A 23,976-nucleotide genomic window follows, 5' to 3' on the forward strand; every position below is an offset into this window, starting at 1 on the left:
TACTTTCTTCCTCTATCTAAACCACGTTAACTCTAATCCTTATTATTTTATGCAATATATAAAACCACATTCGTTAACTCTAGTGCTTATTATTTTCTTCAAATTGATCAACTTCCAAAGAGTGTCAAGTCCTTTTTTTTTTTTTTAATAAAATTTAGAATATGGGAGATGCGTAGTAAAACATGCAACATTTTGGTGGCTAATATTGATGGGGTTATTTTTATAAAAACAAAAAATTTAGGGTAAACTTAAAAAAGAAAAAATAAATGCAATGATTCAAAACTAAAAGTGGAAAAGTGAAAACAGGATTTTAAGTATTTTTCAAATTTTAAATACAATTTTTAATTGTATTTGACATTTTCTGTGTAAAGACTGTTTTTCCAATAAAGTGAAAAAGAATTTCGAGAAAAAAGTGAACAATTCTCATGAACAAAGTGTTCCATGAGAAAAGAAGTGTATTCTCATGGAAATATGCCATAACTTCCAAATATATTTTATTTTATTTGAAATTTTAATTGAGACAAAGTTGCGTTTGATTATATTTTTCACAAAAAGTATTTGAAATAGTTTTAATACTTGAATGTGCTTAAATACAACTTCAGAAATAAAAAGTGAGATGAAAAATAGGTTATGAGTTGTTTTCTAAACTTAACGTAAGTTGGATTTTGAATTTGAAATTTTCATGACCAAACGCTAATTTTCGTCCATTTGGCCGTGAGAATTTTTCACTTGTTTCCAGAAAATATTTTCACTTTATTTGGAATTAGCGTTTAGTCATGAAAATTTCAAATATAACTTGAAATTTGAAAAACACCTAAAATCCTGTTTTCACCTTTTCCATTTTGAGTACATTCAAACAACCAGATAATCTTTGCAAAAATTATAACCAAACACAATTTCAACTTCAAAATTACAAATAAAGTGAAAATATTTGATTTTCATGACCAAACACTTATTTTCCAATAAAATAAATTATCATTCCACAAAAAAAAAAATAAAAAAAATTATGGCCAAACAGGTGTTAAATAATTCGACTTCTAGGACAAATTAGTAATTTCATGAATCTTAAACTAGAGGCCGTTTGGATTGGCTTATAAGTTGTTTTTAACTTTTTTGAGTGTTTGGATGGTCAGCTTAAAATCATTTTATGCTTAAAATATGCTTAAAAAAATAATTGGGTCAATTTGAATTAACTTATCTAAAGCAGCTTATAAGTAAAAAAAAATAAGTTGAGCTACCTCATTTTTTATTTTTTTTTGGCTTATAAGATATTTTCAGCTTATAAGCTGTTTTTTTTAAGGTCATCCAAACAGGCTCTAGTAGCATGTATTAATCAAAATTATGGTTACTATTCGGCGTCGTTGCATAGGCAGTGTCCGTTAAAATTTTCGCTCAAAACCCTTCACCGCTTTTGTTTGACCTTTCTTGGCCAAAAATATATACTCTAACTCAGCACACACAAATTTATGCAATACATTATTAGTTAGAAAATATAAGAATTTTTTTTTTTTAAAAAAGATGATATTTTCAAGAGGTTTGTCTCAGATTTCTAGAAATCGTTTCAGTAGATGTCGATGCTTATTTTCATTACGTCCACAGCAACAATTATACCATTCACCAATCCATGCTTCTCAAAAGGTGAAATAAATCTCTCTCTCTCTCTCTCTTTTTTTTTTTTTTTTTTTTTTTAAATTTTGGAGTTCTTTTTTTTATTAGTTACTGTTTTACTTTGTTTTAGCTCTAACTGGGAATGAATATTTGCTGTTTTAGTTTAAAGTCGTGATCTCTTTTTTTTTTTTTTTTGAGGTTTCGTGCCAATCAATTAACACATGTCAATCCCAAATTAGTTGGTATTGAATAGTATAATTCCCCAATTTGTTGCTTTTATTGGTTTTTGAGTTCTATTTTTATTAGTTACTGTGTACTTTGTTTTAGCTGTAACTGGGAATGGATATTTGTTTTTTAGTTTAAAGTCGTGATTTTTCAGTTTTTTACTGCAAAGTGTTTTTTTTTGTTTTTTGGATTATGTGAAGTGATAGGAAAATTACGCTCTATGTCTACTTGGAGAAAATATTTACGCCACGTAGCCAATATTTTGAGTTTGTTACTCGGTTAGCCTATATTTGTGTATAACCACATTTTATACAGTATTATACAAGGTTGGTACATTATGTATAATGCTTTCTCCCAGGTATAATGTTGTATAATATTGTATATTTTTTGAAAATTTCCCGAAGTTTTTTATGGTAGAATGTTGAAGGATATGTTGGGTTTGAGTTTGCGGTTTCTTGCAAATCAATCAACGACTCGTCAATCCAATATTAGTTTGGATTGCTTAGTTTAATTGCTCAATTTGTTGCTTCTATTGGTTTCTGAGTTCTATTTTTTATTAGTTACTGTTACTTTTCTTTAGCTGTAACTGGGAATGGATATTGTTTTTAGTTTAAAGTCGTGATCTGTGTTTTTTTTTTTTTTTTTTTTTTTGGTTCAATTGGAAGAAAATTAATAGTTGCTCTGAAGTTTTTTTGGGGGGTGTTATGTGATTTTCTAATTTTAAAATGTTGAAGGAGATGTCGGGTTGGAGTTTGCGGTTTCTTGACTTTCAAGCAACGACACGTCAATCCCAAATTAGTTAGGAGTGGATAGTTTAATTTGTCAATTTGTTGCTTTTATTGCTAATTTGTGACTTTGCAAGCTTTATTGTCATTGTTTTTTTGTGATTATTAGGTTTTGGGTTGCAGAGTAATTCATTCATGGGTTTCTAATGCTCTTAGTGGTATTGGGCAACAAATTCATCATCAAAGCACTGTTATAGCAGAGGTTTGTATAGCATTTTATTTCACAAATCTACAGTAATGATGTTATGTCCTATGTCCTGTCTTTTTGCTAACATCATATTCAATGACATTCTCCGTATGTAAGCTTCCTCACTAATGGATCTTATGGTTTATGTTTCTTGTAATAAGTTGTGATAAACTGTCTCAAGAAGAAACACCCGGTGTTATCAAAAGCGCAAAAAAGCTCTAAGGTTCTTTGAGGCTTTAAGTGCAAATAAAGCGTGGGTTAATGAAAAAAGACGCAAATGGAGAAAAAAATACAAATATGTATTTGTAGTCCAAAATTAATAATCATAAGCATGAATGACAAATATATGGACAAAGAAATCAATTTTTATTTTTATTTTTTATGATAAAGTGAAATATCACCCGCAAGGGTGGGTCAGTTGGTTGAACATGGGGCTTTCATAATGGAGGTCTTAGGTTTGAAACCCCCTGCCTACGACAACAGGGGATTTGCCTTCTGGGTCGAGTTCGTCGCACGGGGCATGCCTGGGTTATGTCTCCTGTGTGATTTGCGAACTATTGCACAGGAGCTGGGTTTACCGTGTGCGCACCCGAAGGGTAGCGGATGCGGGTTCCCATGTCATCAAAACAAAAACAAAAAAAACAAAAAAATGTGAAATATCAATTGTTTAGTGTCGCATCTTCAGGGTTGTACTCAGTGGCAAGGAAAAGTATGTCTTAGAGTCCTGATGAGGACACTAAAGTGCCCAAAAAGCGAGGCGAAGTGCTCAAAAAGTTTTGTGCTTCGCTTCAGGGCTTATGTGTGCCTTCGACAACACTGGAAACACCACAACACCTACTAAGTTTGTTATTCACTAATAAAATGATCTTTTACATATAAAAAGAAAGTATTTCAAGAAGAAAAAATGATTATATGGTCTAGGCAATTATAAATGTATTAATAGTTGTTTCTTCGTATTCTGATCAAGAGTTTGTGGGCATGAAGGGCCTTTCTCTTTATTCCTTTTCAGTTATCTTAGTCTGTATAACCAAATGGAATTCAAAATACTTAAAGCTTCGAGCAAGCGGATGAATTTTCTTGAGATCGCGAATAACTCTTGTCAGTGTCATTATTGTTGAGCTGCCACTTTAAGGTCTTTTCTGAGTGGTTCGAGTTTCTTGCTGATGCAAATCATCAAGTCTTTTATTTTCCTCTGTTATTCGTCATCAAATTTTCTTTTTATGTCCCCTTGCTTTATATAATTGGAGATATGTGATTTTTTTTTTTTAACACTGTTTCCTGTTCTTTTTCTCAGGAGCAAGTGGACCCATTTTCCCTTGTTGCGGATGACTTATCCCTTCTCTCAAACAGGCTGAGATCTATGGTAGTTGCTGAGGTATATAGCTTGTTCTGTGGTTTGGCAGTTGCTACATTCATGATGCTAGATGACAGCCTGTTTCATTTGTATACAGGTCCCAAAGCTGGCTTCAGCTGCTGAGTATTTCTTCAAAATGGGAGTAGAAGGGAAGAGGTTTCGACCCACAGTATGATTTGTTACTGCAAAGCTGAATTTTTATGTGTACTATACATTTATCATTAGTTTGGTGCACATGCTTTTGTGGATAGTCATCAAGTAATTGTTGGAAAAGCAAAATCCTCATGTCCTTTGATGAAGTCTGCATGGCTTCCAAATAAGCCACGATTCTCTTATGTTACTGAGTTTCTTAAGAAATACTGATGAAAACTAAGTACTTGCTGCTTAGTAAAGGGTTGAGACAATTTTTTCGCAATAGGAGAGACATACATTTCATGCATTTCTTTCAAGAGGCTTAAAACATTTTTTCCTAAAAACTAAGGAAGAAAAAGAATTTCTCTCAGTTTTACATGTAGTAGGTTCAAGCATGAAGCTCCAGGAGAGGTGATTGAAAGCAAAACAAAGAATTTGAATAGAACAGGGAGAAATATGAGAAGACTAAAGAAACAGAAAAAGTTCGCAAACCAAAACTGAACTGAATCCTATCAACTTTCAACAACTGGATCTCCTTTTTTTAATTTTATTTTGCATATTAGTAGAATATAAAAGTTTCATGTTACATATAAACAACACTTGGAGGAAACTATTCTATTTTATTAGGTCTTCATCAAAAAAAAAAAAAAAAAATCTATTTCATTAGATATGCAATTTTCCAATATATTTATTATCTTATGAGCAATGGTGTTCTTTTAAGGGATATGAATAGAAGTCTGTAATTCCAACTTAAGTACCATTGTTGTGTTAATACAAATAATACCCTCTTGAAATATTTTACGTTGGTGGTGCTTCTTATTTGCTTTAAATGGTTATTGAGTTAAGTGCAGTTGCTTGGTCAGATCCATCATAGTGTAGATTTTTTGAAGTTTGTATCATGTCAGTGTAGCATTCATTTTTCAACTCATGATCCCATACATTCTCCTTTGAAAAATAAATACGCTGGTGCACTTTGTACAGATTCTGCTGTTGATGGCAACCGCATTGAACGTACCGATTCCTAGATCTGCACCCCAGGTGGATGTTGATTCTGTGTCCAGGGATTTGCGTACAAGGCAGCAGTCTATAGCTGATATCGCTGAGATGATCCATGTAACTATTCTGTCTCTTTCTTCTCATAGGATGGAAAGCCCAACATGTTGATTGTTAAATATATAGAGTTAATAACCTGGACTTTGATACGAATGTTGGATACAACACAGATACCAAATATGTATACATACAACTTAATCCAAGTTTTATGTGTAATTTGAAGGTTCTATACAAAAATACCCAGACCGATGTCATAACTGTTGATACAAGCACATAAAAGGTAAAATGGAGAATTCAAGTAACATTGATGAACTACGCTTTCAGATGGATTTTGTGATACACGGATAGAGGATAACTTCATGAAAAAGAACTCATATATAACCTGATTGGTACCTGGTACCTGTTGCTGGTGGGAGGTGGCAGGTATCCTGTGGAATTAGTCAAGGTGTGCCAAAGCTGGCCCGGACAGAAAAAAAAAACTGATTGGTAAGGAAGCAATGGAGAAACACAGCTGTAACTGATATATCCACCTGATTGCTAAGGAAGCATTAGGTGGAGGGAGCAATCTGTAAGAGAATTTCCACATGGTATAAAAGGGCAGCCCGGTGCACTGAGCTCCCGCTGTGCGCGGGGTCCGGGGAAGGGCCGGGCCACAAGGGTCTATTGTACGCAGCCTTACCTTGCATTTCTGCAAGAGGCTGTTTCCACGGCTCGAACCCGTGACCTCCTGGTCACATGGCAGGAACTTTAGCATAACCACGCATAAGAAAAATTTGCTATCACTTGAAAAATTTGGGGAGTTCTGTTCTGAATTTGAAGCAGTGCGATGTTAAATTCTTAAAGGGTGGCTGATCATTCCTTTCACTGTGAAGTGCAGAGATGCAGAGTTGTTTATTTTGGTCCAGTGGGTTGGTTTCGTGTATGTTGCTATATTGGTTTTATACCTCTCTAGGTTTTTACTTTTCCGACAAAAAAGGCAGCTGCAGCTGTTGCCAGATTGTTTGATATTCTTCCATATTTAAGGCGAGTAAGACTGAAATAGGCTTCTCTCTTCTTTTCTGGGTCTTTTTTCCTTAATTATCCTGTATTCTTTCATCCATGATGTTCAATGAGCCAACATCTTGGCATGGTGGACACAGATTATATGAATTAGAAGCACTATCTAGGCCACTTAGTTGATGTTTCATATTTTCTTCTCCTCTAATTCACATTGTTTTATTAATTGGTCTTAGAATGCCATTTACTTTGAACTTTCTTCAAGTCAAGTTTCTGTTTTCACTTTTCCATAGGTTGCCAGCCTACTTCATGATGATGTACTGGATGATGCTGACACAAGACGTGGGATAGTTTCTTTAAACTTGGCGATGGGAAATAAGGTACATAGTACTTTGCTTTCCTTTATTGAAATATGTTATTTCCTGGTAGAGTCTTCCATATAATGCAAGCAAGCAGTTGTTGCATTAGGGAGATGGCATTGTGTTGTTCATAGTATTTTCTCTAACCATCTAAAATCCGGAACTTACTGGCCCGACTAATCCAAATTACGCTGGGTAGGGCCCATTACGAGAGAAGTGCTCCCTACTAGGAATTTCTCCATTTCCAAGGAGTTTAAGATGTTATTTGACTTGTATATTATTTAATGGTAATGGAAGAAAATATTAAAGTAATGATGAAAAGTTAGTACGACAGAGAAAATATCATGCGGAAGTTTAAACTATTTGTAGTTAAATGATTCAAATTCTTCTGGTGGAACAGTTACTAGTTTCCCAAAAAAAAAAAAAAAAACAATATTAGTGGAATAATGTGAAACATTTTGAACGTGCTCTAATGAAATGATAAGGTGTTATGTAAATTGATCAAGTGGGAGTATACTATATCACCAAGTAGAACGTTGGATAAGACATGCTTACATTTTTGGTGATCAAAAGATTTCAATAATCACCAAGAGCAAATTATAAAGCTTAGCATAGCTCAGTGTTATCAAAGGCGCGCTTAAGCCCTGAAGCGAGGCTCAAAACATGTTGAGCGCTTCGCCTCGCTTTATGTGCGCTTCAGTGTCGTCATCAAGGCTCTAAGACATACTTTTCCCTGCCAATAAGCCTCTCTTGAGGAGGTGACACTAGATGATTGATATTTCACTTTATCGTAATATTTTTACATTTTCTTTGTCATATATTGGTTATTCATGCTTATTATTATTAATCTTGGACTAAACATATATATATTTGTATTTTTGCACCATTGCGCTTTTTTTCATTAAAGGCCACACTTTATTTGCGCTTCGCGCTTAAAGCCCCAGCTGACCTTAGAGCTTTTTTGCGCTTTTCGCTTTTGATAACACTGGCATAGCTATTCTCAGCTAGGTACTTCATCAGATTATATCACTGAAACCCTAAAAAGAATAACGGCAGAACTATTGTCTAACTCATACAGGAGTGTATCAGATTAGAATTTTAGCTTCTACTTCCCTGGCTTTCATTTCAGACATTCTATAATTTCTTTCTCTCCATATCGCATGAACATATTCAGCATATATCGTTCTCATCAGTCTGGCCATCCTTGTTCTTCCTTTAGAAAGCTGTATAATCCACTTGAAGTGTTGGCTCTATGTAAGGAGTGATCTGGATGGTATCATTACCCATTGTAGCAGTCTGGTCCACTCCATATGGGTCTATTGGCATTCCCAAAATAGATGAACTCTGGTCTCTCTTCCAATTTACATGACGCATCAACATTGACATTCTTTCCTCATTTGATGAGTCTATCTACAGTAAGCAACTTTCCTTGGCATTGCAGCCATAATGTAAACAGGCTTTTGGCCTTGCTTCATTGTGAAGTATTAAGGTTCTCCACTCGTCTTTGGATAGTTTTCTAACAACTGTAAGTATATCTGCCTGGTTAAGCTTTTCAGCCCCTTCAGAGGTCTCCACAGTTGTGAAATCAGGTCTCTTGATCCATGATCTTTCTCACCATGCAACTTGCATTCTGAGGAATAGAGGCGTTTTCCATTCTCTGGCCTTTAATATAATATGTGTGACTCCATTTGATCCACATTTTATCCTGTTTGTGAGCAAGTTCCCAGTATGTATTTGCAATTGCTGCTTTGTTCCACACTTGCAAGTTAGTGATATTGAGTCCTCCCACTGATTTGGGCAGGCAAAGTTAATGCCTTTTTAGTGTACCAATTGGAGCCTACCAGGCACCAGCATATGACAATTTCTTTGCAGTCCAGGACTTGCTATTGTCTTTTCAACCAGAGGCTGGTTTATAGTATCCAAGGGTACCCCTAAGTATTTAAAGGGTGGGTAACTCTCCTTGCCTATATCCAAGTAGCTGTAAAATGTCAGTTTTGACACTCTGCTGTCTATACCTCCAAAGTAATCAGCAGTTTTAGATAGATTGGCTTGTAGGCCAGAAGCAGAAAAGTACATATGAGAGCTTTGGTGCAAAATCTGAACTGAAATGAGATCACGTCTTGCAAATAAGAGCAAATCATCTGCAAAGCATAAGTGAGTAATTCCCAGCTTCCCACATCTTGGGTGAAAGTTGAACCTCTTGTCATGTTTCAAATTGTTGAGAATTCTGCTTAGGTATTCCGTGGCTATGGAAAATAAGAAAGGAGACGTGGGACTAGTTACTGGGGACAGCATTGTCCAACAAAATAGATTCACTAAACATTTAGCTTTAAGAGAATAACTTGGAGTTGAGATGCCATCAGAACACCTTCTGTTTCTCTCATTCCAAAGACTCCAAGAAACAGCAGCAGGGATCATCAACCAGGTTTTTTTGATGGTCTTATCAACTTTCCAAAGACTCCAACTCACATATGCCTCTCTAAGATTCTGAGGCATCACCCAACTTAATCCAAAAATATTGAAAACCATGCTCCAAAGATTAAAAGCTACTGGACAGTGAAGAAATAAATGGTTGACCGTTTCCAGCTGACACTTGCAAAAATAGCATCTGTTGACCAGTTCACGTCCTTTCCTGTTAAGATTGTCTATTGTAGGGATGGCATTGTTGAGCGCTATCCAGAGGAAGCACTTAACTTTAGGAGGTAATTTGGTCCTCCAAATCAATTTCCATGGCCAATAGTCAATAACCAAATCTTGGTAGCCGAGCTGCCTATATCATTCTTTAACTGAGAAGATTCCTTTACTGCCCCAGCTTATCCTGTCTGAAGTACTTGCATCAATGCTGAATGTTTCCACCTTGGCTAGTAACTCCAGCAGGTCGTCTAACTCCCAATCTTGAGGGTGTCTTCTGAAGTGCACATCCCAGAAATTGTTGCTTCTATTCTGGGTAATTGAGGAGGTCTTGTCCAGTGCCATATTGAATAGCCCAGGGTACTCTTCCTTTAAAGTGTAGTTGCCTATCCACTTGTCTTCCCAAAATTTCACACGATCTTCATTGCCAGGCTTGAAAAGAACCATTTGGAAAAATTCATTGCCAAGTTTGCTGATATATTTCCATAGCCCAACTCCATAGGGAGCACTAGATATCTGCGTGCTCCAGTTATCCGTTGCCCCATGAATTGATTTGACCACCTCTTTCCATAGGCTCGGTTCTTCCGTACCATATCTCCAAAGCCACTTCATTAATAAGCTTTTGTTGTGAGCAGACAGATCTATCACCCCCAGCCCTCCTTCACACTTTGGTTTCAGAAATCAGAACTGTGTCCCACTTTAGTAGATGAAGCTTCTTGGAGTTACTATTGCCTTCCCATAAGAAGTCTCTCCTGATCTTGTCCAGTTTTTCTAGCACCTCGCCAGGAATAGGAAACAAAGACATGAAATAAGTGGGGATGCTATCAAGAACACTGCTGATAAGACTAACTCTGCCCCCTAGAGACAGGTATTGAAGTTGCCAAGAAGTCAGTTTTTTTTCAAATTTTTCCACAACCCCATTCCAAATTTCACAATTTTTGAAATTTTCCCCCAAAGGAAGACCTAGATAAGTGCTAGGAAGAGACCCAATGTTGCATCCCATAATACCAGCCAGTTCATCAATGTTATATAGTGCTCTTCAACATGTTAATATGTAACACTGACAAGGCTTCAAAGAGAAGAAGAGTGAGATTTAAGTATTGAATTTGAGTCTTTTCAGCTTCACAGAAGACCAATGTATCATCAGCATACTGAAGACGTTAGACCGTGATTGTGCTTCCAGTGTTTGTGCCACCAACACTGAACCCCTGTATCCATTGCATCTGGCTGGCCTTCTCCATCATTTTGCTTAATCCTTCCATAGCTAGAATAAACAAAAAAGGGGAGAGGGGATCACCTTGCCTAATCCCTTTCTGAGGAGAAACAGCCTACCGGACCTCCATTTTTTTTTTTGATTAAGCACCGGGTGTCCGGGTCTCTTAGAGCCCCGACTAATCCCGGGGGTGCACAGGCCCTCGGCAAGGAGTTTCCCGCAAGTGCACCACGGTTAATTCAGGTTTTACCCAGTCCGATGGCCCTCAGAAATTGTTTGCACCCAGTGGGTTTCGAACTTGAGACCTTGAAAGGGAGCACCCCAAGACTCAAGTCAATTGCCACCAAGCCAACCCCTGAGGGTTACCGGACCTCCATTTATCAACACAGAATATTTAACAGTAGAAATACTGTATCTTATCCATCTTAACCATTTCTCACCAAACCCCATTTTTCTCATGATAGCAAGCAGATAAGACCAATTTAATTGATCAAAAGCCTTTTCAATATCCAACTTGCACATAACTCCAGGAAGCCCAGATTTGATCCTCCAGTCTAGTACCTCATTTGCAATGAGAGCTGCATCAGTAATCTGTCTTTGTTTGATGAAGGCATTTTGGTGAGAAGAGATCAGCTTACTAATAACCTTCTTCAATCTTTCTGCTAATACCTTTGCAAAAATCTTATATATGCTGCCGATGAGGCTTATTGGTCTGAAATTTCTAAGTTCAATTGCACCCTTCTGTTTTGGGGATCAGGGCAATAAAAGTGGAGTTACAGGACCTCACCATAAAGCACTGCTGATGAAAATGGTTTAGGGCTGCCATAATTTCAGGTTTGATAAAGTCCCAGGCCTTTTGGAAGAAAGCCATGGTAAAACCATCAGGTCTTGGACTTTTATCGGGAGCACAGGATTTGATTACTGAATACACTTCTTCCTCAAAGATCCCCTCTAGCCTCTCGCTCTCTTCCGTTGAAAGTCTTGCAACATTCTCAAAACTGGCAGTTGGTCTCCACACTTCACTTTCTGTGTAAAGATTTTGGTAGTAGTTTAATATCTCCCCCTTGATCACGTCTTTATCATCTGTGATGTCTTGGCCTACTTTGAGCTTGTCAATAGAATTGAATCTTTTACGGGAATTGGCTAAAGATTGAAAAGACTCTGTGTTCATGTTCCCTGCTTTCAACCATTGACTTCTGGACTTTTGCCTCCATGAAATTTCCTCGGCCTTAGCAATCTGTTCTATTTCCTGTTTCAACTTCAGAAAACTTTCTTTTTCGAGTTGCGATGGAGCCCTGAACTCCGTCGCTTGTTCTAAAGCTGTTAATTCTTCCAAAGCTCCACTTCTCCCTGTCTCCAATTTACCGAAGACCTCCTTGTTCCAGTTGGCAATATCTTTCTTCAGGTTTCTCATCTTCTGGATTAAAATGAAATCAGCACTGCCCACTATTGTGTAGTTCTGCCACCAGCCCTTTAGCAAATCAATGAATCCCTCCTGCTGTAACCACATATTTTCGAATTTAAAATAGGATGGAGTTGTATCCCAATCACCACACTCAATTATTAAGGGCTTATGATCTGAGATTACTCTTGGTAGTGCCAACTGTTTAATAACTCTGAAGCTGTAGTTCCACTCAGTTGAAACTAGGAACCTATCAATCCTTGAAGCTTGTAGGTTATTTTCACCCCTGGACCAAGTAAATTGGGCTCCCTGCAAAGGTAAGTCCAATAATTGGAGGTCTTGGATCAATTCAGAGAAACACTCCATGGCATTTGATCTTCTTGAACAATTCAACCTCTCAGTCACATACCGGCAAACATTGAAATCACCCCCCGCCACCCATTGTTCATTCCATATTCCTCTAATTGCCCCCAATTCCTGCCGGAATTCCTCCCTGTCTATATCACTATGAGGGCCATAGACACCCGTAAAGCCCCATCTAAATTCATCCTGTAAACTTTCAAGGAAGCCAGTCAGTGTATAGCAACCTTGATGAGAATCAATGCATTTCCACGATCTTTTATCCCACACTATGATTATGCCACCTCTAGTGCCGCTTGCTTTCAACTCAACTCAGTCCGCCCATCTGTTCCCCATATCTGGTATATCAAATTAAGTGTTAAAGACTCTTTTTTGTTTCTTGTAGACACAAGATGTCTGTTTTCCATTTACGAACCAGTGACTTAATAGTATCCCATTTCCTCCCATCATTTAACCCCCGAATGTTCCAACTAAGAATTCTTACTTTCATCTGATCACCAACTTGCCATGCATGCACCTGGGAGATATGTGTTTCCTACTATAGGCTTTCTCTAGTTCATGGGCTAGAATAGCATTGGCTGCTATCTTCCTTCTAAGGATAAAACCGGATTTTCTTCAGATATAATATCAGCCACTACTTTATCTAGTCTAGCAGCTAAGACCTTTGCAATTAGCTTGAATAGGATAATTCAACAAGCTATGGGTCTATAATCCTTCAGAATTTGGGTTGGCTACTTTTGGCAATACGGTGATAGTAGTACAGTTGATTTCCTTATAAAGGTAGCCAGAGGTGAAAAAATCCTTGACAGCCGTACATACCTCATTCTTAATGATAGGCCATGGCTTCTTAAAAAAGACAGCATTGCAGCCATCGATTCCTGGCGCTTTGTTATTGCCAATAGAACATAGTCCCTGATAGATCTCCTTGTCATCAGCACACAGGTCCAGCTGCTGCTGGTGTATAAAGTAGGTCCTGCCTCATGATCAACTTATTTACTGCTGGTAAAGTAGCTGCTGAAGACCCCATCAGTGATTTGTAGAAGGATACAATTTCCTCTTTGATAGCTGCAGATTCCCTGAGTCTCAATCTAGTCAAAGATGTCAATTCAGTTATCTGTTTTTTTTTTTATGTTTCTCTTTCATCACTGCTGAAAAATACTTGTTCGTATCCCTAGTTTGTCCAATTGACTCTGGCCTTTTGTTGAAGTATGCTCTTTTCTACCAGTGACCATTTCTCTAGTTGTTGTAATTGCTCTTTCTCCTCAGTTACCAATGCATCTAAGTAGTGAGATTGGATCTGCTCTTGGATTGCTTTTAAAGAAGTTCTGGCTTGATGAACTTTTTCAGCAACCCCTTTGTATTCTTCTGAATTCAGCTGTTTGAATTCTGCCTCGAGGGACTTCAATTTCAGCCATATAGTCTTCATCTTGTTTGTTGCCACGTGAACCATCTGACAGAAAAGAGAGTGATCTGCCCAAACATTAAAGAACCTGAATGGTACTTTAATGCTGCATGTGGGGTGTCTCATGGGTATCAGCATTGGGGTATAGTCAGAAAAGAATGGTTCTCCATAGGTTGTAATCAAGTGACCATACTTCAGTATACATTTAACATTGCCCAATGTTCTGTCAAGTCTGCTAGTTACTCTGTCATCCCCCTGCTTCTTTTTACTCCAAGTGTAATACTCCCATCTCCAAGGAATTTCATTCAGCAATAAAGTATGATAGCAATGAAGAAATCCCTGGTTTCTGCCAGTGTTACAAGGATATAATTGACAATTCGAAGTTGCACATTATCCCTTTCTTGCAATGGATCCGGTGGAAAAAAGGTTGCTAAATTTATACCGTTTGTTATTTCATATGTGACGACAGGTCGAATTTAAACAAAAAAACCTTTTCTTACTAGGTGTAATCCGTTGGACATAGATCCAATTTTTCACTTTTTTGGATTCCTTGGAATTTCTTTTTCCTGTTCCTGGTGTTATCAAACATTAGACATCCTATCTTGAAGGTATAACAATTGAATTGAAATCTCCAGTGATGAGCCAAGGTGTACTGACTGTTTGAGGCGTTTCTTGCGATAGACTCCATAGTACTCTTCTTTGTTCACAAGTGCTGTAGCCATAGTATAAGAGTTGAGCATCTGCATTTACTACTGTTATGTCATAAGCCCATGTATCCCAAATCACCCATATTCTGCATTAACTGCCACTCTATAATTGCAAAGCGTATCCCATGTAGGAACTTTTTTGCAATGGCTTGTGCCCTGTTTTCCTTGACTTATGTCTCCAGCAGTCCTTCTAGTTTTATGTTATTTTCATTGATGTATTGTCTAAACTCCTGCTTATACCTTCTGTTTATGTCCCTACATTCCATACTAACCAAGTCACTAATTAGTAGTTGAACTTCCTCCTTTATCAGGAGGTCTTGGGTTGTTCACCACATGTTCCCCTACATGCAAAGCTTGGAAGCCATTTCTAATAGGCACTGAATAATCAATGCACTGCTTTGAACCACAGCTTTGTCTGGACTCACTTGCTGCCCTTGCACCTGATTCTGTGTGGCCCCCCATGTGTGAAAGGGTGTTGTTGTTTCTGTTGTGAGCCTTTTCCCTGCATAGTCGACAATGGTTTATCACTCCTCTGTTTCTCCTGTCCTACCACTGTGCTCGGTGCTTCTGAAGTCCCTGATGATATCTATGCTGTTGGTTGGTTCTGTTCAAATTATACAGCTCCTGTTTCCTGTTGCTGAATTGGTCCTTTAACAATCCAGGCTGGGACTATTTTCTTTGGTCGCTGCCTTCTTTCAGGTTGCTCCACCCTTTCACCCCTTTTTACTTTGTTGCAGTCGTGCGCAATTTTCATACGTTTAGTACGGAACTCAGGCCTTCATTCATATTCCACTGATTGTATAAATTGCCTGCCCTGTTGTCACCTTCTCCCAAAAAAAAATAAAAAATTGCCCGCCCAGTGGATCCTTAACTGTTATTTTGTGTCATCAGACTCTTGGTCATATTAACTTCAATAAGCATCGTTGCATATGATATCCTTGCCTGCATAGCTGTGCATTCATCTGCAAATAATGGACTGCCTATAGTGCTTGCCAGTCTACTTAGAGAACCACATCCCCAACATGTCATTGGCAATTTTGGGAATATCACCCATAGAGGAATTTTAGTCATGAATTCTGCATTAAAATCGAAATCCAGTGTCCACTGCCTCAATATCATCTGCCTACTGTTAATGGTATGTGGACCTCCATATAATATTGTCTGCAGATCCATAATACTTTAAAATCTAACAATATAGTGCCCCTCATCATGTAGAAGCAGCTCTGGTTCATCTTTATCATTCCATTTTTTGGGCTACATGTCGTTGCGTATAAGTGTAGCCCGGCACTTCACCAATAACATAGACTATACGTCCACTTTGCTGCTTCTAGTTCCACATCAGATTTATCTAGATGAGCTACTAAGTTACCATAAACAATTTCCGGAGTGATACAGGATAGTGCCATACCATTTTCAGCAGCACAATTACCCGCAAACAGGTTTGTCCATGGGGTACCAGCTGCTTTCCCCTTCTCCGGCGCCGGCAGATCTACCTTCTGTTGCTATGTGACTACTACTGTTTCATTCAATTTCCCCTCACAAGTTGTAGCGCTTGCATGAGCAGAGGCGCTTGCCTGATTAGGAGCACTTGCACGTTTGCTTTCCAAGTTAGGGCTCAAAATCAATTTCTTCGCTGCAGCAGTTGTTGAGATCTGGGATCCCATGCTCATCGAACTCATATGATTTGTGATCCATCTCGGTTCACCACTCTCTGTTCATTACCTTGTCCAAGTGTTTCTGCTCATACTCTCGCACTTACTAAGCTACCCACCGTTACGATTTGTTGTTTTTTAGGTCGTCCTCTCTTAGCCGCCTCCTGTCGGAGCACGTTAGGGTAGCATGCGTCCAGAGCTTCAGCCTTGGCAGAGAAAAACCCTATATAGTGAGTAAGATATTTGTTGCATATAACATGCTTACTGCAGATAGCTATATTGAAGCGGTCATTTTTAGAATTAGACCAGGCCGAGTGATAAGGGGTCAGGACTCATGCTCTCCTCTTGGGTGGAAGAGCAATTGTTTTGAAATATCTTCTTCGTCTTTCTTTAAAATATGGGTGGAAGAGCAATTTTCACCTGTGGGTTATGTTTAACCAAAAAATTAACTCTTTTGGGTTGTTAAAATATGTGACCTTGCTATCTGCTGACCCTATTATCACTTCTCCTATTCGATGCAGCTAGCTGTACTAGCTGGAGACTTTCTGCTTTCCCGAGCATGTGTGGCACTTGCCTCTTTGAAGAACACAGAGGTACACTTTGTCTTTTCCTCTTGGCTCTAGTAACAGTAGTGGAACGATACTGTTCATTATACTCTTATTATTAAGGCTTGTAATTTCTATTCCTACTTATCCTAAGTCTTCTTTTCTGGGGATGTATTTTCATTGTACATTCATTCTTTCTATAAATTTCTTGATGGTCAACAATAAAGAAGTTTTAATTTTCTACAGGATTACGGTTTTTACACACCTTTACCTAATTAACGCGTGTAGTTTTATGCAAATTAATCTCTTATGGTTGGTGATTCTTTTGTGACTTATACATTGTATCACAAAACTTAAGTTTTTGCTCTTGTTTTACTTCCAGTGGGGCAACTCTATATAGTTTTTTTTTATCCTATTAAAGAGAAGAATCATACTTAATTTCCTGCCTCTTCCGTTCATGCATGTATTTTGCCTCTTCTCCATTAAAAAGAAAAAAGTAGAAGAAAATGGCAATACCAGCAAACACAGATAGGATTCTAGGTAGAAGGTTGATATTAGCTAACACTTCTGCTGCTTTAGTTTTAGTTATACCTCGTTTCATCCTCTCTTCAGTTCTGTCACTCTGATCTTGTAGGTTGTATCCCTTCTGGCAACTGTTGTGGAACATCTTGTTACTGGAGAGACAATGCAAATGTCGCCCTCTGCTGATGAACGTTGTAGGTACGCTGGTAGAGTGCGGATTAGTGTTTTATAGACCCTGATTGTAATTAAGTCATCTGAAATATATCTATATCTCGAGATATTAAATAACTTCGTGAGTTCTTAACTAGATATTACGTCTTCCCAGATATTATCATTTAAATTCGATCACTGCCTGTTTACTTAACTTCTTTTGAAAGGTAGTGGTAGTAGAGATGCCGCAGTAGATAGGAAGAGACTCATGTACTGATAAGACTAGAACTGTTCCCAACTAGTAGATATCACATATGGGTTTGTTTCCTACATTGTGCCCTATCTTTAGCCAAATCCGCAGAACTCTATATTTAACTAAAAGATAAAACCATGTAACTATGATTAGACCTTAATTTAACTAGAAGATAAGAATACATAAAGTCGGTGATAATAACAGGAAGTAGTCAATTATCAAAGAGAAAACGATAGAAGTTAGTTATAATATATTTTGCTACATTAGTTTCCTTCTCCTGGCACGACAACAACAACATACCCAGTGTGGGGTCTATGGAGGATAGATTGTACACAGACCTTACCCCTACCTCGTGGAGATAGAGACAATACAGAAGTAAACAAGGCATAGCAAATAAAACGTAACAAATAATAGAGAAAGCGTAACGTAGCATTCAAAACAAAATAATGCGACCGAAGCACCAAAAACAACAGGTAGTAACAGAAATCTAAGGACAAGAAACTTCAAGAATAATGCTAATACTATCTACCCACCAAGCCTATCCCGCGGAGGAGCTAGACAGCGCTCAACTACCTTCTAACCTAATGCGACCTCCATATGCTCCTACCTAAGGTAGTGTCCTCGGTAAGCTGAAGCTGTGCCATGTCCTGTCTAATTACCTCTCCACAATACTTCTTTGTCCTACCTCTATCCCTCCTAAAACCCACCACTGCCAACCACATTAAGTATAATCCACCTTAGCAATTTATTCTCTATGTAGTCACTTAGACAAAAATTGGCTACAATGTGCAAGCGGTTCTGGTCTTCTTTCCCACTATGTGTCCCACTTCTCTACAACTCCATTTATCCCATATTTGACCTCCTGAAAGGCTGGAAACACTTTTCTTATAAACTTTCTGATAATATTAACAAACAGATTAAAATAGAAGAAATCAGGAAGTTTAAGTGGTTAAAGATGTGGAAAATGAGAAAATTAATGGACAAAATTTTTTCCTTATCTCGAGTGTCTTCACCATCTTTTGTAGAATTATAGGTTTTTCTTTTCCTATTTCGTTTATTTAATTTGTTGTATCAGTTTAGTAGGAAGGGGATCCAGTAAGCCAGGTTAAAATTGTGGCTATGTAACAACATTGGGAAATTGGAACAGAGGACAGGATATATTTGAACCACTTTTCTTTAGGAACAAAACCTCTTCTTGACATTTTAAGCCTGTGAATCAACTCAAAAAAAAAAAAAAAAAAAAAAAAAAGCTGCAAACAGATAAATACGAATGAACTGCTGGATCATAATGATTTTGTTGACAAGTAAACGTGCTAATACTATGAGCGAAAGGATGCTTGCAGTTGGAGGAAATAAGACCGAGCTTATATCTCTTTTAAGGACACGACATTGAATTTAACTTTCAGGGTGTTAGGTGTTATGTCTCCAATAAATGCGAATCTCATATCAGCTGATGCATCATCCTAAACATGACTTTTGCCTAGCTTTCTCACCTGATAATTAGCTGGCGAGAGTATATACTAACTTTAGCCATATCCTCTTTGTTTTAGGACACCATGTTTTTTTACTCATTTGTCTCCAAATAGTTGCAATAGCATTCAATTTGAGATGGAGGATTGTCAGAACTTGAAATGTCTAATTTCGGTGAAAAGGATAAAAAAGGGGTATAAGCTTTCTTAAAGTAGCACCTCATGTCATGTGAAACATCCATGTTAGTTGGTGTAGTTTAAGATTAGCTTCTGCTGTTTATGTAGTTTGATCAGTAAATACATGCCTTGATGACTAGTAAAATAAATCATGTATGTGTTGCCCTAAAGGTTGCTTATTATTTGTTTTATTATCTGCATCTATTTGATTGTTAGACTTTTTGACCAATCTTCTCTGAAATTAGTGTTCTTAATCATCTTTTGCAGCATGGAGTATTATATGCAGAAAACATATTACAAGACCGCATCATTGATTTCAAATAGTTGCAAATCAATCGCACTACTTGCTGGGCATACTGCTGAAGTCTCCATGTTGGCTTTTGACTATGGAAAAAATTTGGTCTGTATAGTTTTCCGATGCAAGTCCTATTTGACTTAGTTATAATGGGTTCAGTAAACATAGTAAAAATAGTTCTATGTTCTGACCTTTTCTCCGTTGTTGCTATCTGGGTGGGAATATTAATCCATTGGTAGAAATTTTAGTTAGGCGGATACGCCGTTTCCTTGTGATTGTACAAATAAAAACCTGCTTAAGTAGTTTACCACGAGAGTTTTCCCTAGTTCTGAGTTCTTGCTTTCTATGCCTATTCATGCAGGGATTGGCATTTCAATTAATAGATGACGTTCTTGATTTCACGGGCAAATCTGCAGCCCTTGGCAAGGGTTCATTGTCTGATATTCGTCATGTAACTTCTCTGACCTTGTTAATTGTTTCTCATACTATTTTTTTTAACTCCATTTAGTTGACATAAGAGAGAGGCTATGCAGTTTAGGATGTAGGATCGTTGGCTTACTGGCAAATTTACTCATTTTTTCTTTGGATTTCACAGCATGGTCAGATATATGTTTATAAGTTAAAAACTAGCAAGCAATTGCCACTCCATAGTTTTAAAATTTTATTACCATTGAATGTCCTTGTTATCATACTATTACTATTACTGCTACTACCTCCAGTACCACTACTACCACCACCGTCAAGACGACTGCTCTACTACTGTTATTATTATATAATAATTAGAATTCAACTACTGCAAGTGAAAAGTTGAGAGCTTGGATCTTGCTACTAGAATACTTGAAATCTGTAGTGTAGAAGTGAGGTGCATACTTCCTGTATGCTCTTCTAAGTCTTCCTTTCTTTTATTTTAGTTCCAACAATTATGAGTGTTAAGTGATTTTTTCATCTTGTATTTCCAATTAAAATTTTCAGCTGTGTGCCGTTTGTAGTTTCTCACAGACTAACCCTTCCAGATGTCATATGATGAAAAGTAGATTCATACTCCTTAGATAATCCTTTTACATGATGTCCTCATTCACAAATTCAAGAGTCATGTTTTAAGAAGGCCTCTCAGTCTCTTTTCCATTGGTACTGAGTCTCTGGAATACTTTTATGTTTGTAGGGGATTGTAACTGCCCCAATATTGTATGCCATGGAGGAATTTCCTCAACTACGTACACTGGTGGACCGAGGGTTTGATGATCCTGTCAATGTGGAGATCGTAAGCATTTATGTGTTCATTTTCTCCTAGCATGTATTCTTATAAACTCAGTGGTTGAATGTCCTTATACCTCTTAATTTGGCACGGTTTAATGAAAATGATGATAACGATTTATCTGCCCCACAAAGGTAGCGGTAAGGTTTGCGTACATCCTACCCTACCCTGACCCTACTTGTGGTAATACACTGGGTATGTTGTTGTTGTTGATGATGATAATGATTTATTTATCCAAGTGATAGAGGTGCTTTTACCCTCTAAATATGCCACGATTTTCAATCAAGTCTATATATGCCACGATTTTCTATCAAATCTATAGCTTTAGATAGCTTTAGATCCATATGAATTCCTCATTTTCTCATCAACAGCATGTGGTGGTTGAGGGAAATTGATTATTCTGAGATTGTCCTTTCAAAGTTCAGTGTTGGACTAATTTGTGATACAACCATCTGTTCTAACTTCTAAGTCTATTCCTGCTTTGGGATTTGAGTCTTAGTAATGCCTATTGTGGTATACATATTTCTGGTTCTCGACTTTTAAAAACGTTGGAAGTGATGATGTCCCGTGTTAGATTAATGCTCAGATCCTTTGGATATCTGGACCGACTTTTATTACTAGTTTTTGCTGATGACTATCATGTTATAAATGTGTTGCTGCCACATCCATTTACGTTCCACGTACTGATTAGCTATTGGTTTTCTCATATGATGTATGAAATTTAGTTGTGATCACTCGACGAAAATCTACCATAAAAATTGCAGGCTCTCGACTACCTTGGGAAGAGCAGAGGGATACAGAGAACAAGAGAACTTGCAAGCAAGCATGCTAGCCTTGCATCAGCGGCAATTGACTCTCTTCCAGAGAGCGATGACGAGGAAGTTCAGAGATCAAGACGGGCACTTGTAGAACTTACACAGAGAGCTATCGCAAGAGCAAAATAGGGGGGAATCAAGGGAATCAATCTATCAGGTGCAGCCACACATTCGATTAGTATAGGGAAATTTTGTTTTCAACACTCAACACGAAATCCTGTATTTCTAGGGACAACATACCCGAACTTTATATCATGATTTTCTTCTAGATAGATAATTTATGATTCTTCTCATCCAATAATTAGTTGGTAGGACCCTTTTTTTTTGTCCTGCACTGGAAACAATTCTGTAGAGTAAAATGTGATACACATTGATGTTGTACAAGGTTATCTAGTTGAAACTAAGTGCATATATCCTTTTGATACACACAAGTGAGATATCTATCAACTATGTGTGGGTGTTCAGTTCGGTTTTGTATTATTTTGATTTGGGTTTATATTTTCAGTTTTGAGAAATTGTAATCCTGTCAGATACAACATAAGTTTGCGTTTGTTGGATCACATAAGAAGACTTGTTTCCCTTGATTGGTTCGAGGAGGAAATGAGATAGTTGGAAACAAAATCGTACTCTCTTGTTTGGGGTCAACCGAGAAGGAAATTTACTACTTCTCCGTCCCAATTTATGTGGCATCATTTGACTTGACACAAAGTTTAAGATAAAAATGAAAACTTTTGAAATTTGTGGTCTCAAATAAACTTTAGAAGTTTGTATGAAAGAGTAAAAGGTTAAGTTGTTTCTGATTAGAAAAGAGAAATTCTTATTTGGTATAGACTAAAATGAAAAATATGTAACATAAATTGAGACAAAGGGAGTATTAGAATGTAAATTTTCTTTACTTGAAAATTTATTCGTGTTTTCCATCAAAGGGGAAATCTATTTTCTTGGGACTCGAATGAAAATGATTTTGCTCGCCTGAAAGTTCTTTCCTTTTTATTTTTTTTTATTTTCCGTATTACACCCTCGTTTCATTGTTAGAAAAGAATGACACTATAAACCTCATATGCTAGAAGGTAGATAAAAGATCAGACGGTGATGGAAAGATTGTGATAAATAACCTGACACATTTTGTCTTATTTTTTTAAAGTGGATAAATAGCCTACAACTATAAAGTATCCTTTCTACCTGAAAAACCAAAAAAAAAAAAAAGACGACTTCTGCTCTCCTTTCTTGTATGAAAAATATAATTATCTTTCAGTACTTCTTTTACATGATCACAATGAGTTGCAAAAGCAGAGGTCATGAGGGTATTGATCTGGGGCAAGGAACCATTTGTTGACCTGATACATACATTAAAACTCAGATATTATGAGAAGGAAAAAGGATTCCATTATTTCTTGAAGACGAAAGTAGAACAATTGCTTGTCAATATTTGACTAAAACCTTTAATGGGACCGATAAATCAGAGATGAATTAGTTGGACCCAGGGAACCTCAAATACTGATGAAGCTAATAATTTGCAGGATTGCCCTTCGCTGGGGGTGGTCTTTAATTTTTATCCCTAAAAAATGATGGTATTTAAATTTTGCCCTTCAGGCAGAAATTACATGGCACAGGCAGAATTTTTGTGCATTCAAATTTCACCATGAACCCAGAAATTCTGCTTGTGCGTAAGGCAGAATTTTGCTGGTCAGATTGGCAAAATTTCAGCTTGCGAATTTTATTTTTTAATTGAGCTGGGGTTCGAATCCACAACTTTGGGGTGTTAGGCGAAGAGTAAAACTTAAAGATCACCAATTTGAAGGGCAAAAATTAGGGGTGTCAAATTTGGCCCAAAAGATGGTTGCACGCCCAAAATTTTATAGGTTGGGCTCAAGATAATTTCACATTGGGCTGATTTTAGCCCAACCCAACATAACCCATTTTAAAGTGATCTCCAACTTAGCCCAATACTAGCCCAATTTTAGCATATTTTTAAGATTTACTTAAATTTGGGTTTATTGGTTGAGTTTACTCTATTTTTTTTTATGTATACACTTTTCTTATATTATGTATCTTATAAGTTTGTTAGTGTGTTTGATATGAAGGAAAATATTTTTCACGAAAAATATTTTGCTCAAAAATATTTACCACGAAAAATGTTTTCCTCAAAACTATTTTCGAAAAATTCGTGAAAATATTTTTCGTAAAAAATGTATTTCAAGAAAATATTTTTCACGAAAATGTTTTTCTAGAAAGTAGACCTTTCAAAAATTGGGTCAAGTTGGGCGGGTCATGATCCAACCCATTTTTAGCTCATTTCAGCCCAATCCATTTCAGCCCAAGTAACTTTTTGGTCAATGTTAGCCCAACTCATTTATTACCTCAGCCCATTTTGATTAGGCCAATTTCAGCCCAACCCGCCCATTTAACACCCCTAGCAAAAATTAAAG

General features: G+C 37.2%; 1 protein-coding gene across 2 annotated transcripts; it reads left to right on the plus strand.

The window, feature by feature from the left end:
- Positions 1-1,355: 1,355 nt before the first annotated feature.
- On the plus strand, positions 1,356-21,978 carry LOC132609144 (solanesyl diphosphate synthase 3, chloroplastic/mitochondrial-like). 2 transcript variants are annotated; one of them, XM_060323004.1, is made up of 12 exons: positions 1,358-1,638; positions 2,728-2,820; positions 4,100-4,180; positions 4,257-4,328; positions 5,273-5,404; positions 6,634-6,720; positions 16,588-16,659; positions 17,246-17,331; positions 19,450-19,582; positions 19,839-19,928; positions 20,640-20,738; positions 21,497-21,978. In XM_060323004.1, exons 1-12 carry the CDS (start codon positions 1,519-1,521, stop codon positions 21,674-21,676), a joined length of 1,245 nt encoding a protein of 414 aa, XP_060178987.1. In that variant the 5' UTR covers positions 1,358-1,518; the 3' UTR covers positions 21,677-21,978. The 2 variants fall into 2 exon arrangements, with proteins under 2 accessions (XP_060178988.1, XP_060178987.1); XM_060323005.1 differs by lacking the exon at positions 6,634-6,720 and having other exon boundaries at positions 1,356-1,638.
- The last annotated feature ends 1,998 nt before the right edge of the window (positions 21,979-23,976 follow it).

This window comes from Lycium barbarum, chromosome 9, assembly GCF_019175385.1.
Source record: "Lycium barbarum isolate Lr01 chromosome 9, ASM1917538v2, whole genome shotgun sequence".
NCBI classification, from domain to species: Eukaryota; Viridiplantae; Streptophyta; class Magnoliopsida; order Solanales; family Solanaceae; genus Lycium; species Lycium barbarum.

What these genes read in the sequence shown, in the direction of transcription:
- LOC132609144 (XM_060323004.1), top strand. Translation starts at nt 1,519, where the DNA reads ATGATATTTTCAAGAGGTTTGTCTCAGATTTCTAGAAATCGTTTCAGT. An exon ending in TCTGCTGATGAACGTTGTAG is followed by an intron (nt 17,332 to 19,449) that starts GTACGCTGGTAG and finishes CATCTTTTGCAG; the next exon opens with CATGGAGTATTATATGCAGA. An exon ending in CATTGTCTGATATTCGTCAT is followed by an intron (nt 19,929 to 20,639) that starts GTAACTTCTCTG and finishes TTATGTTTGTAG; the next exon opens with GGGATTGTAACTGCCCCAAT.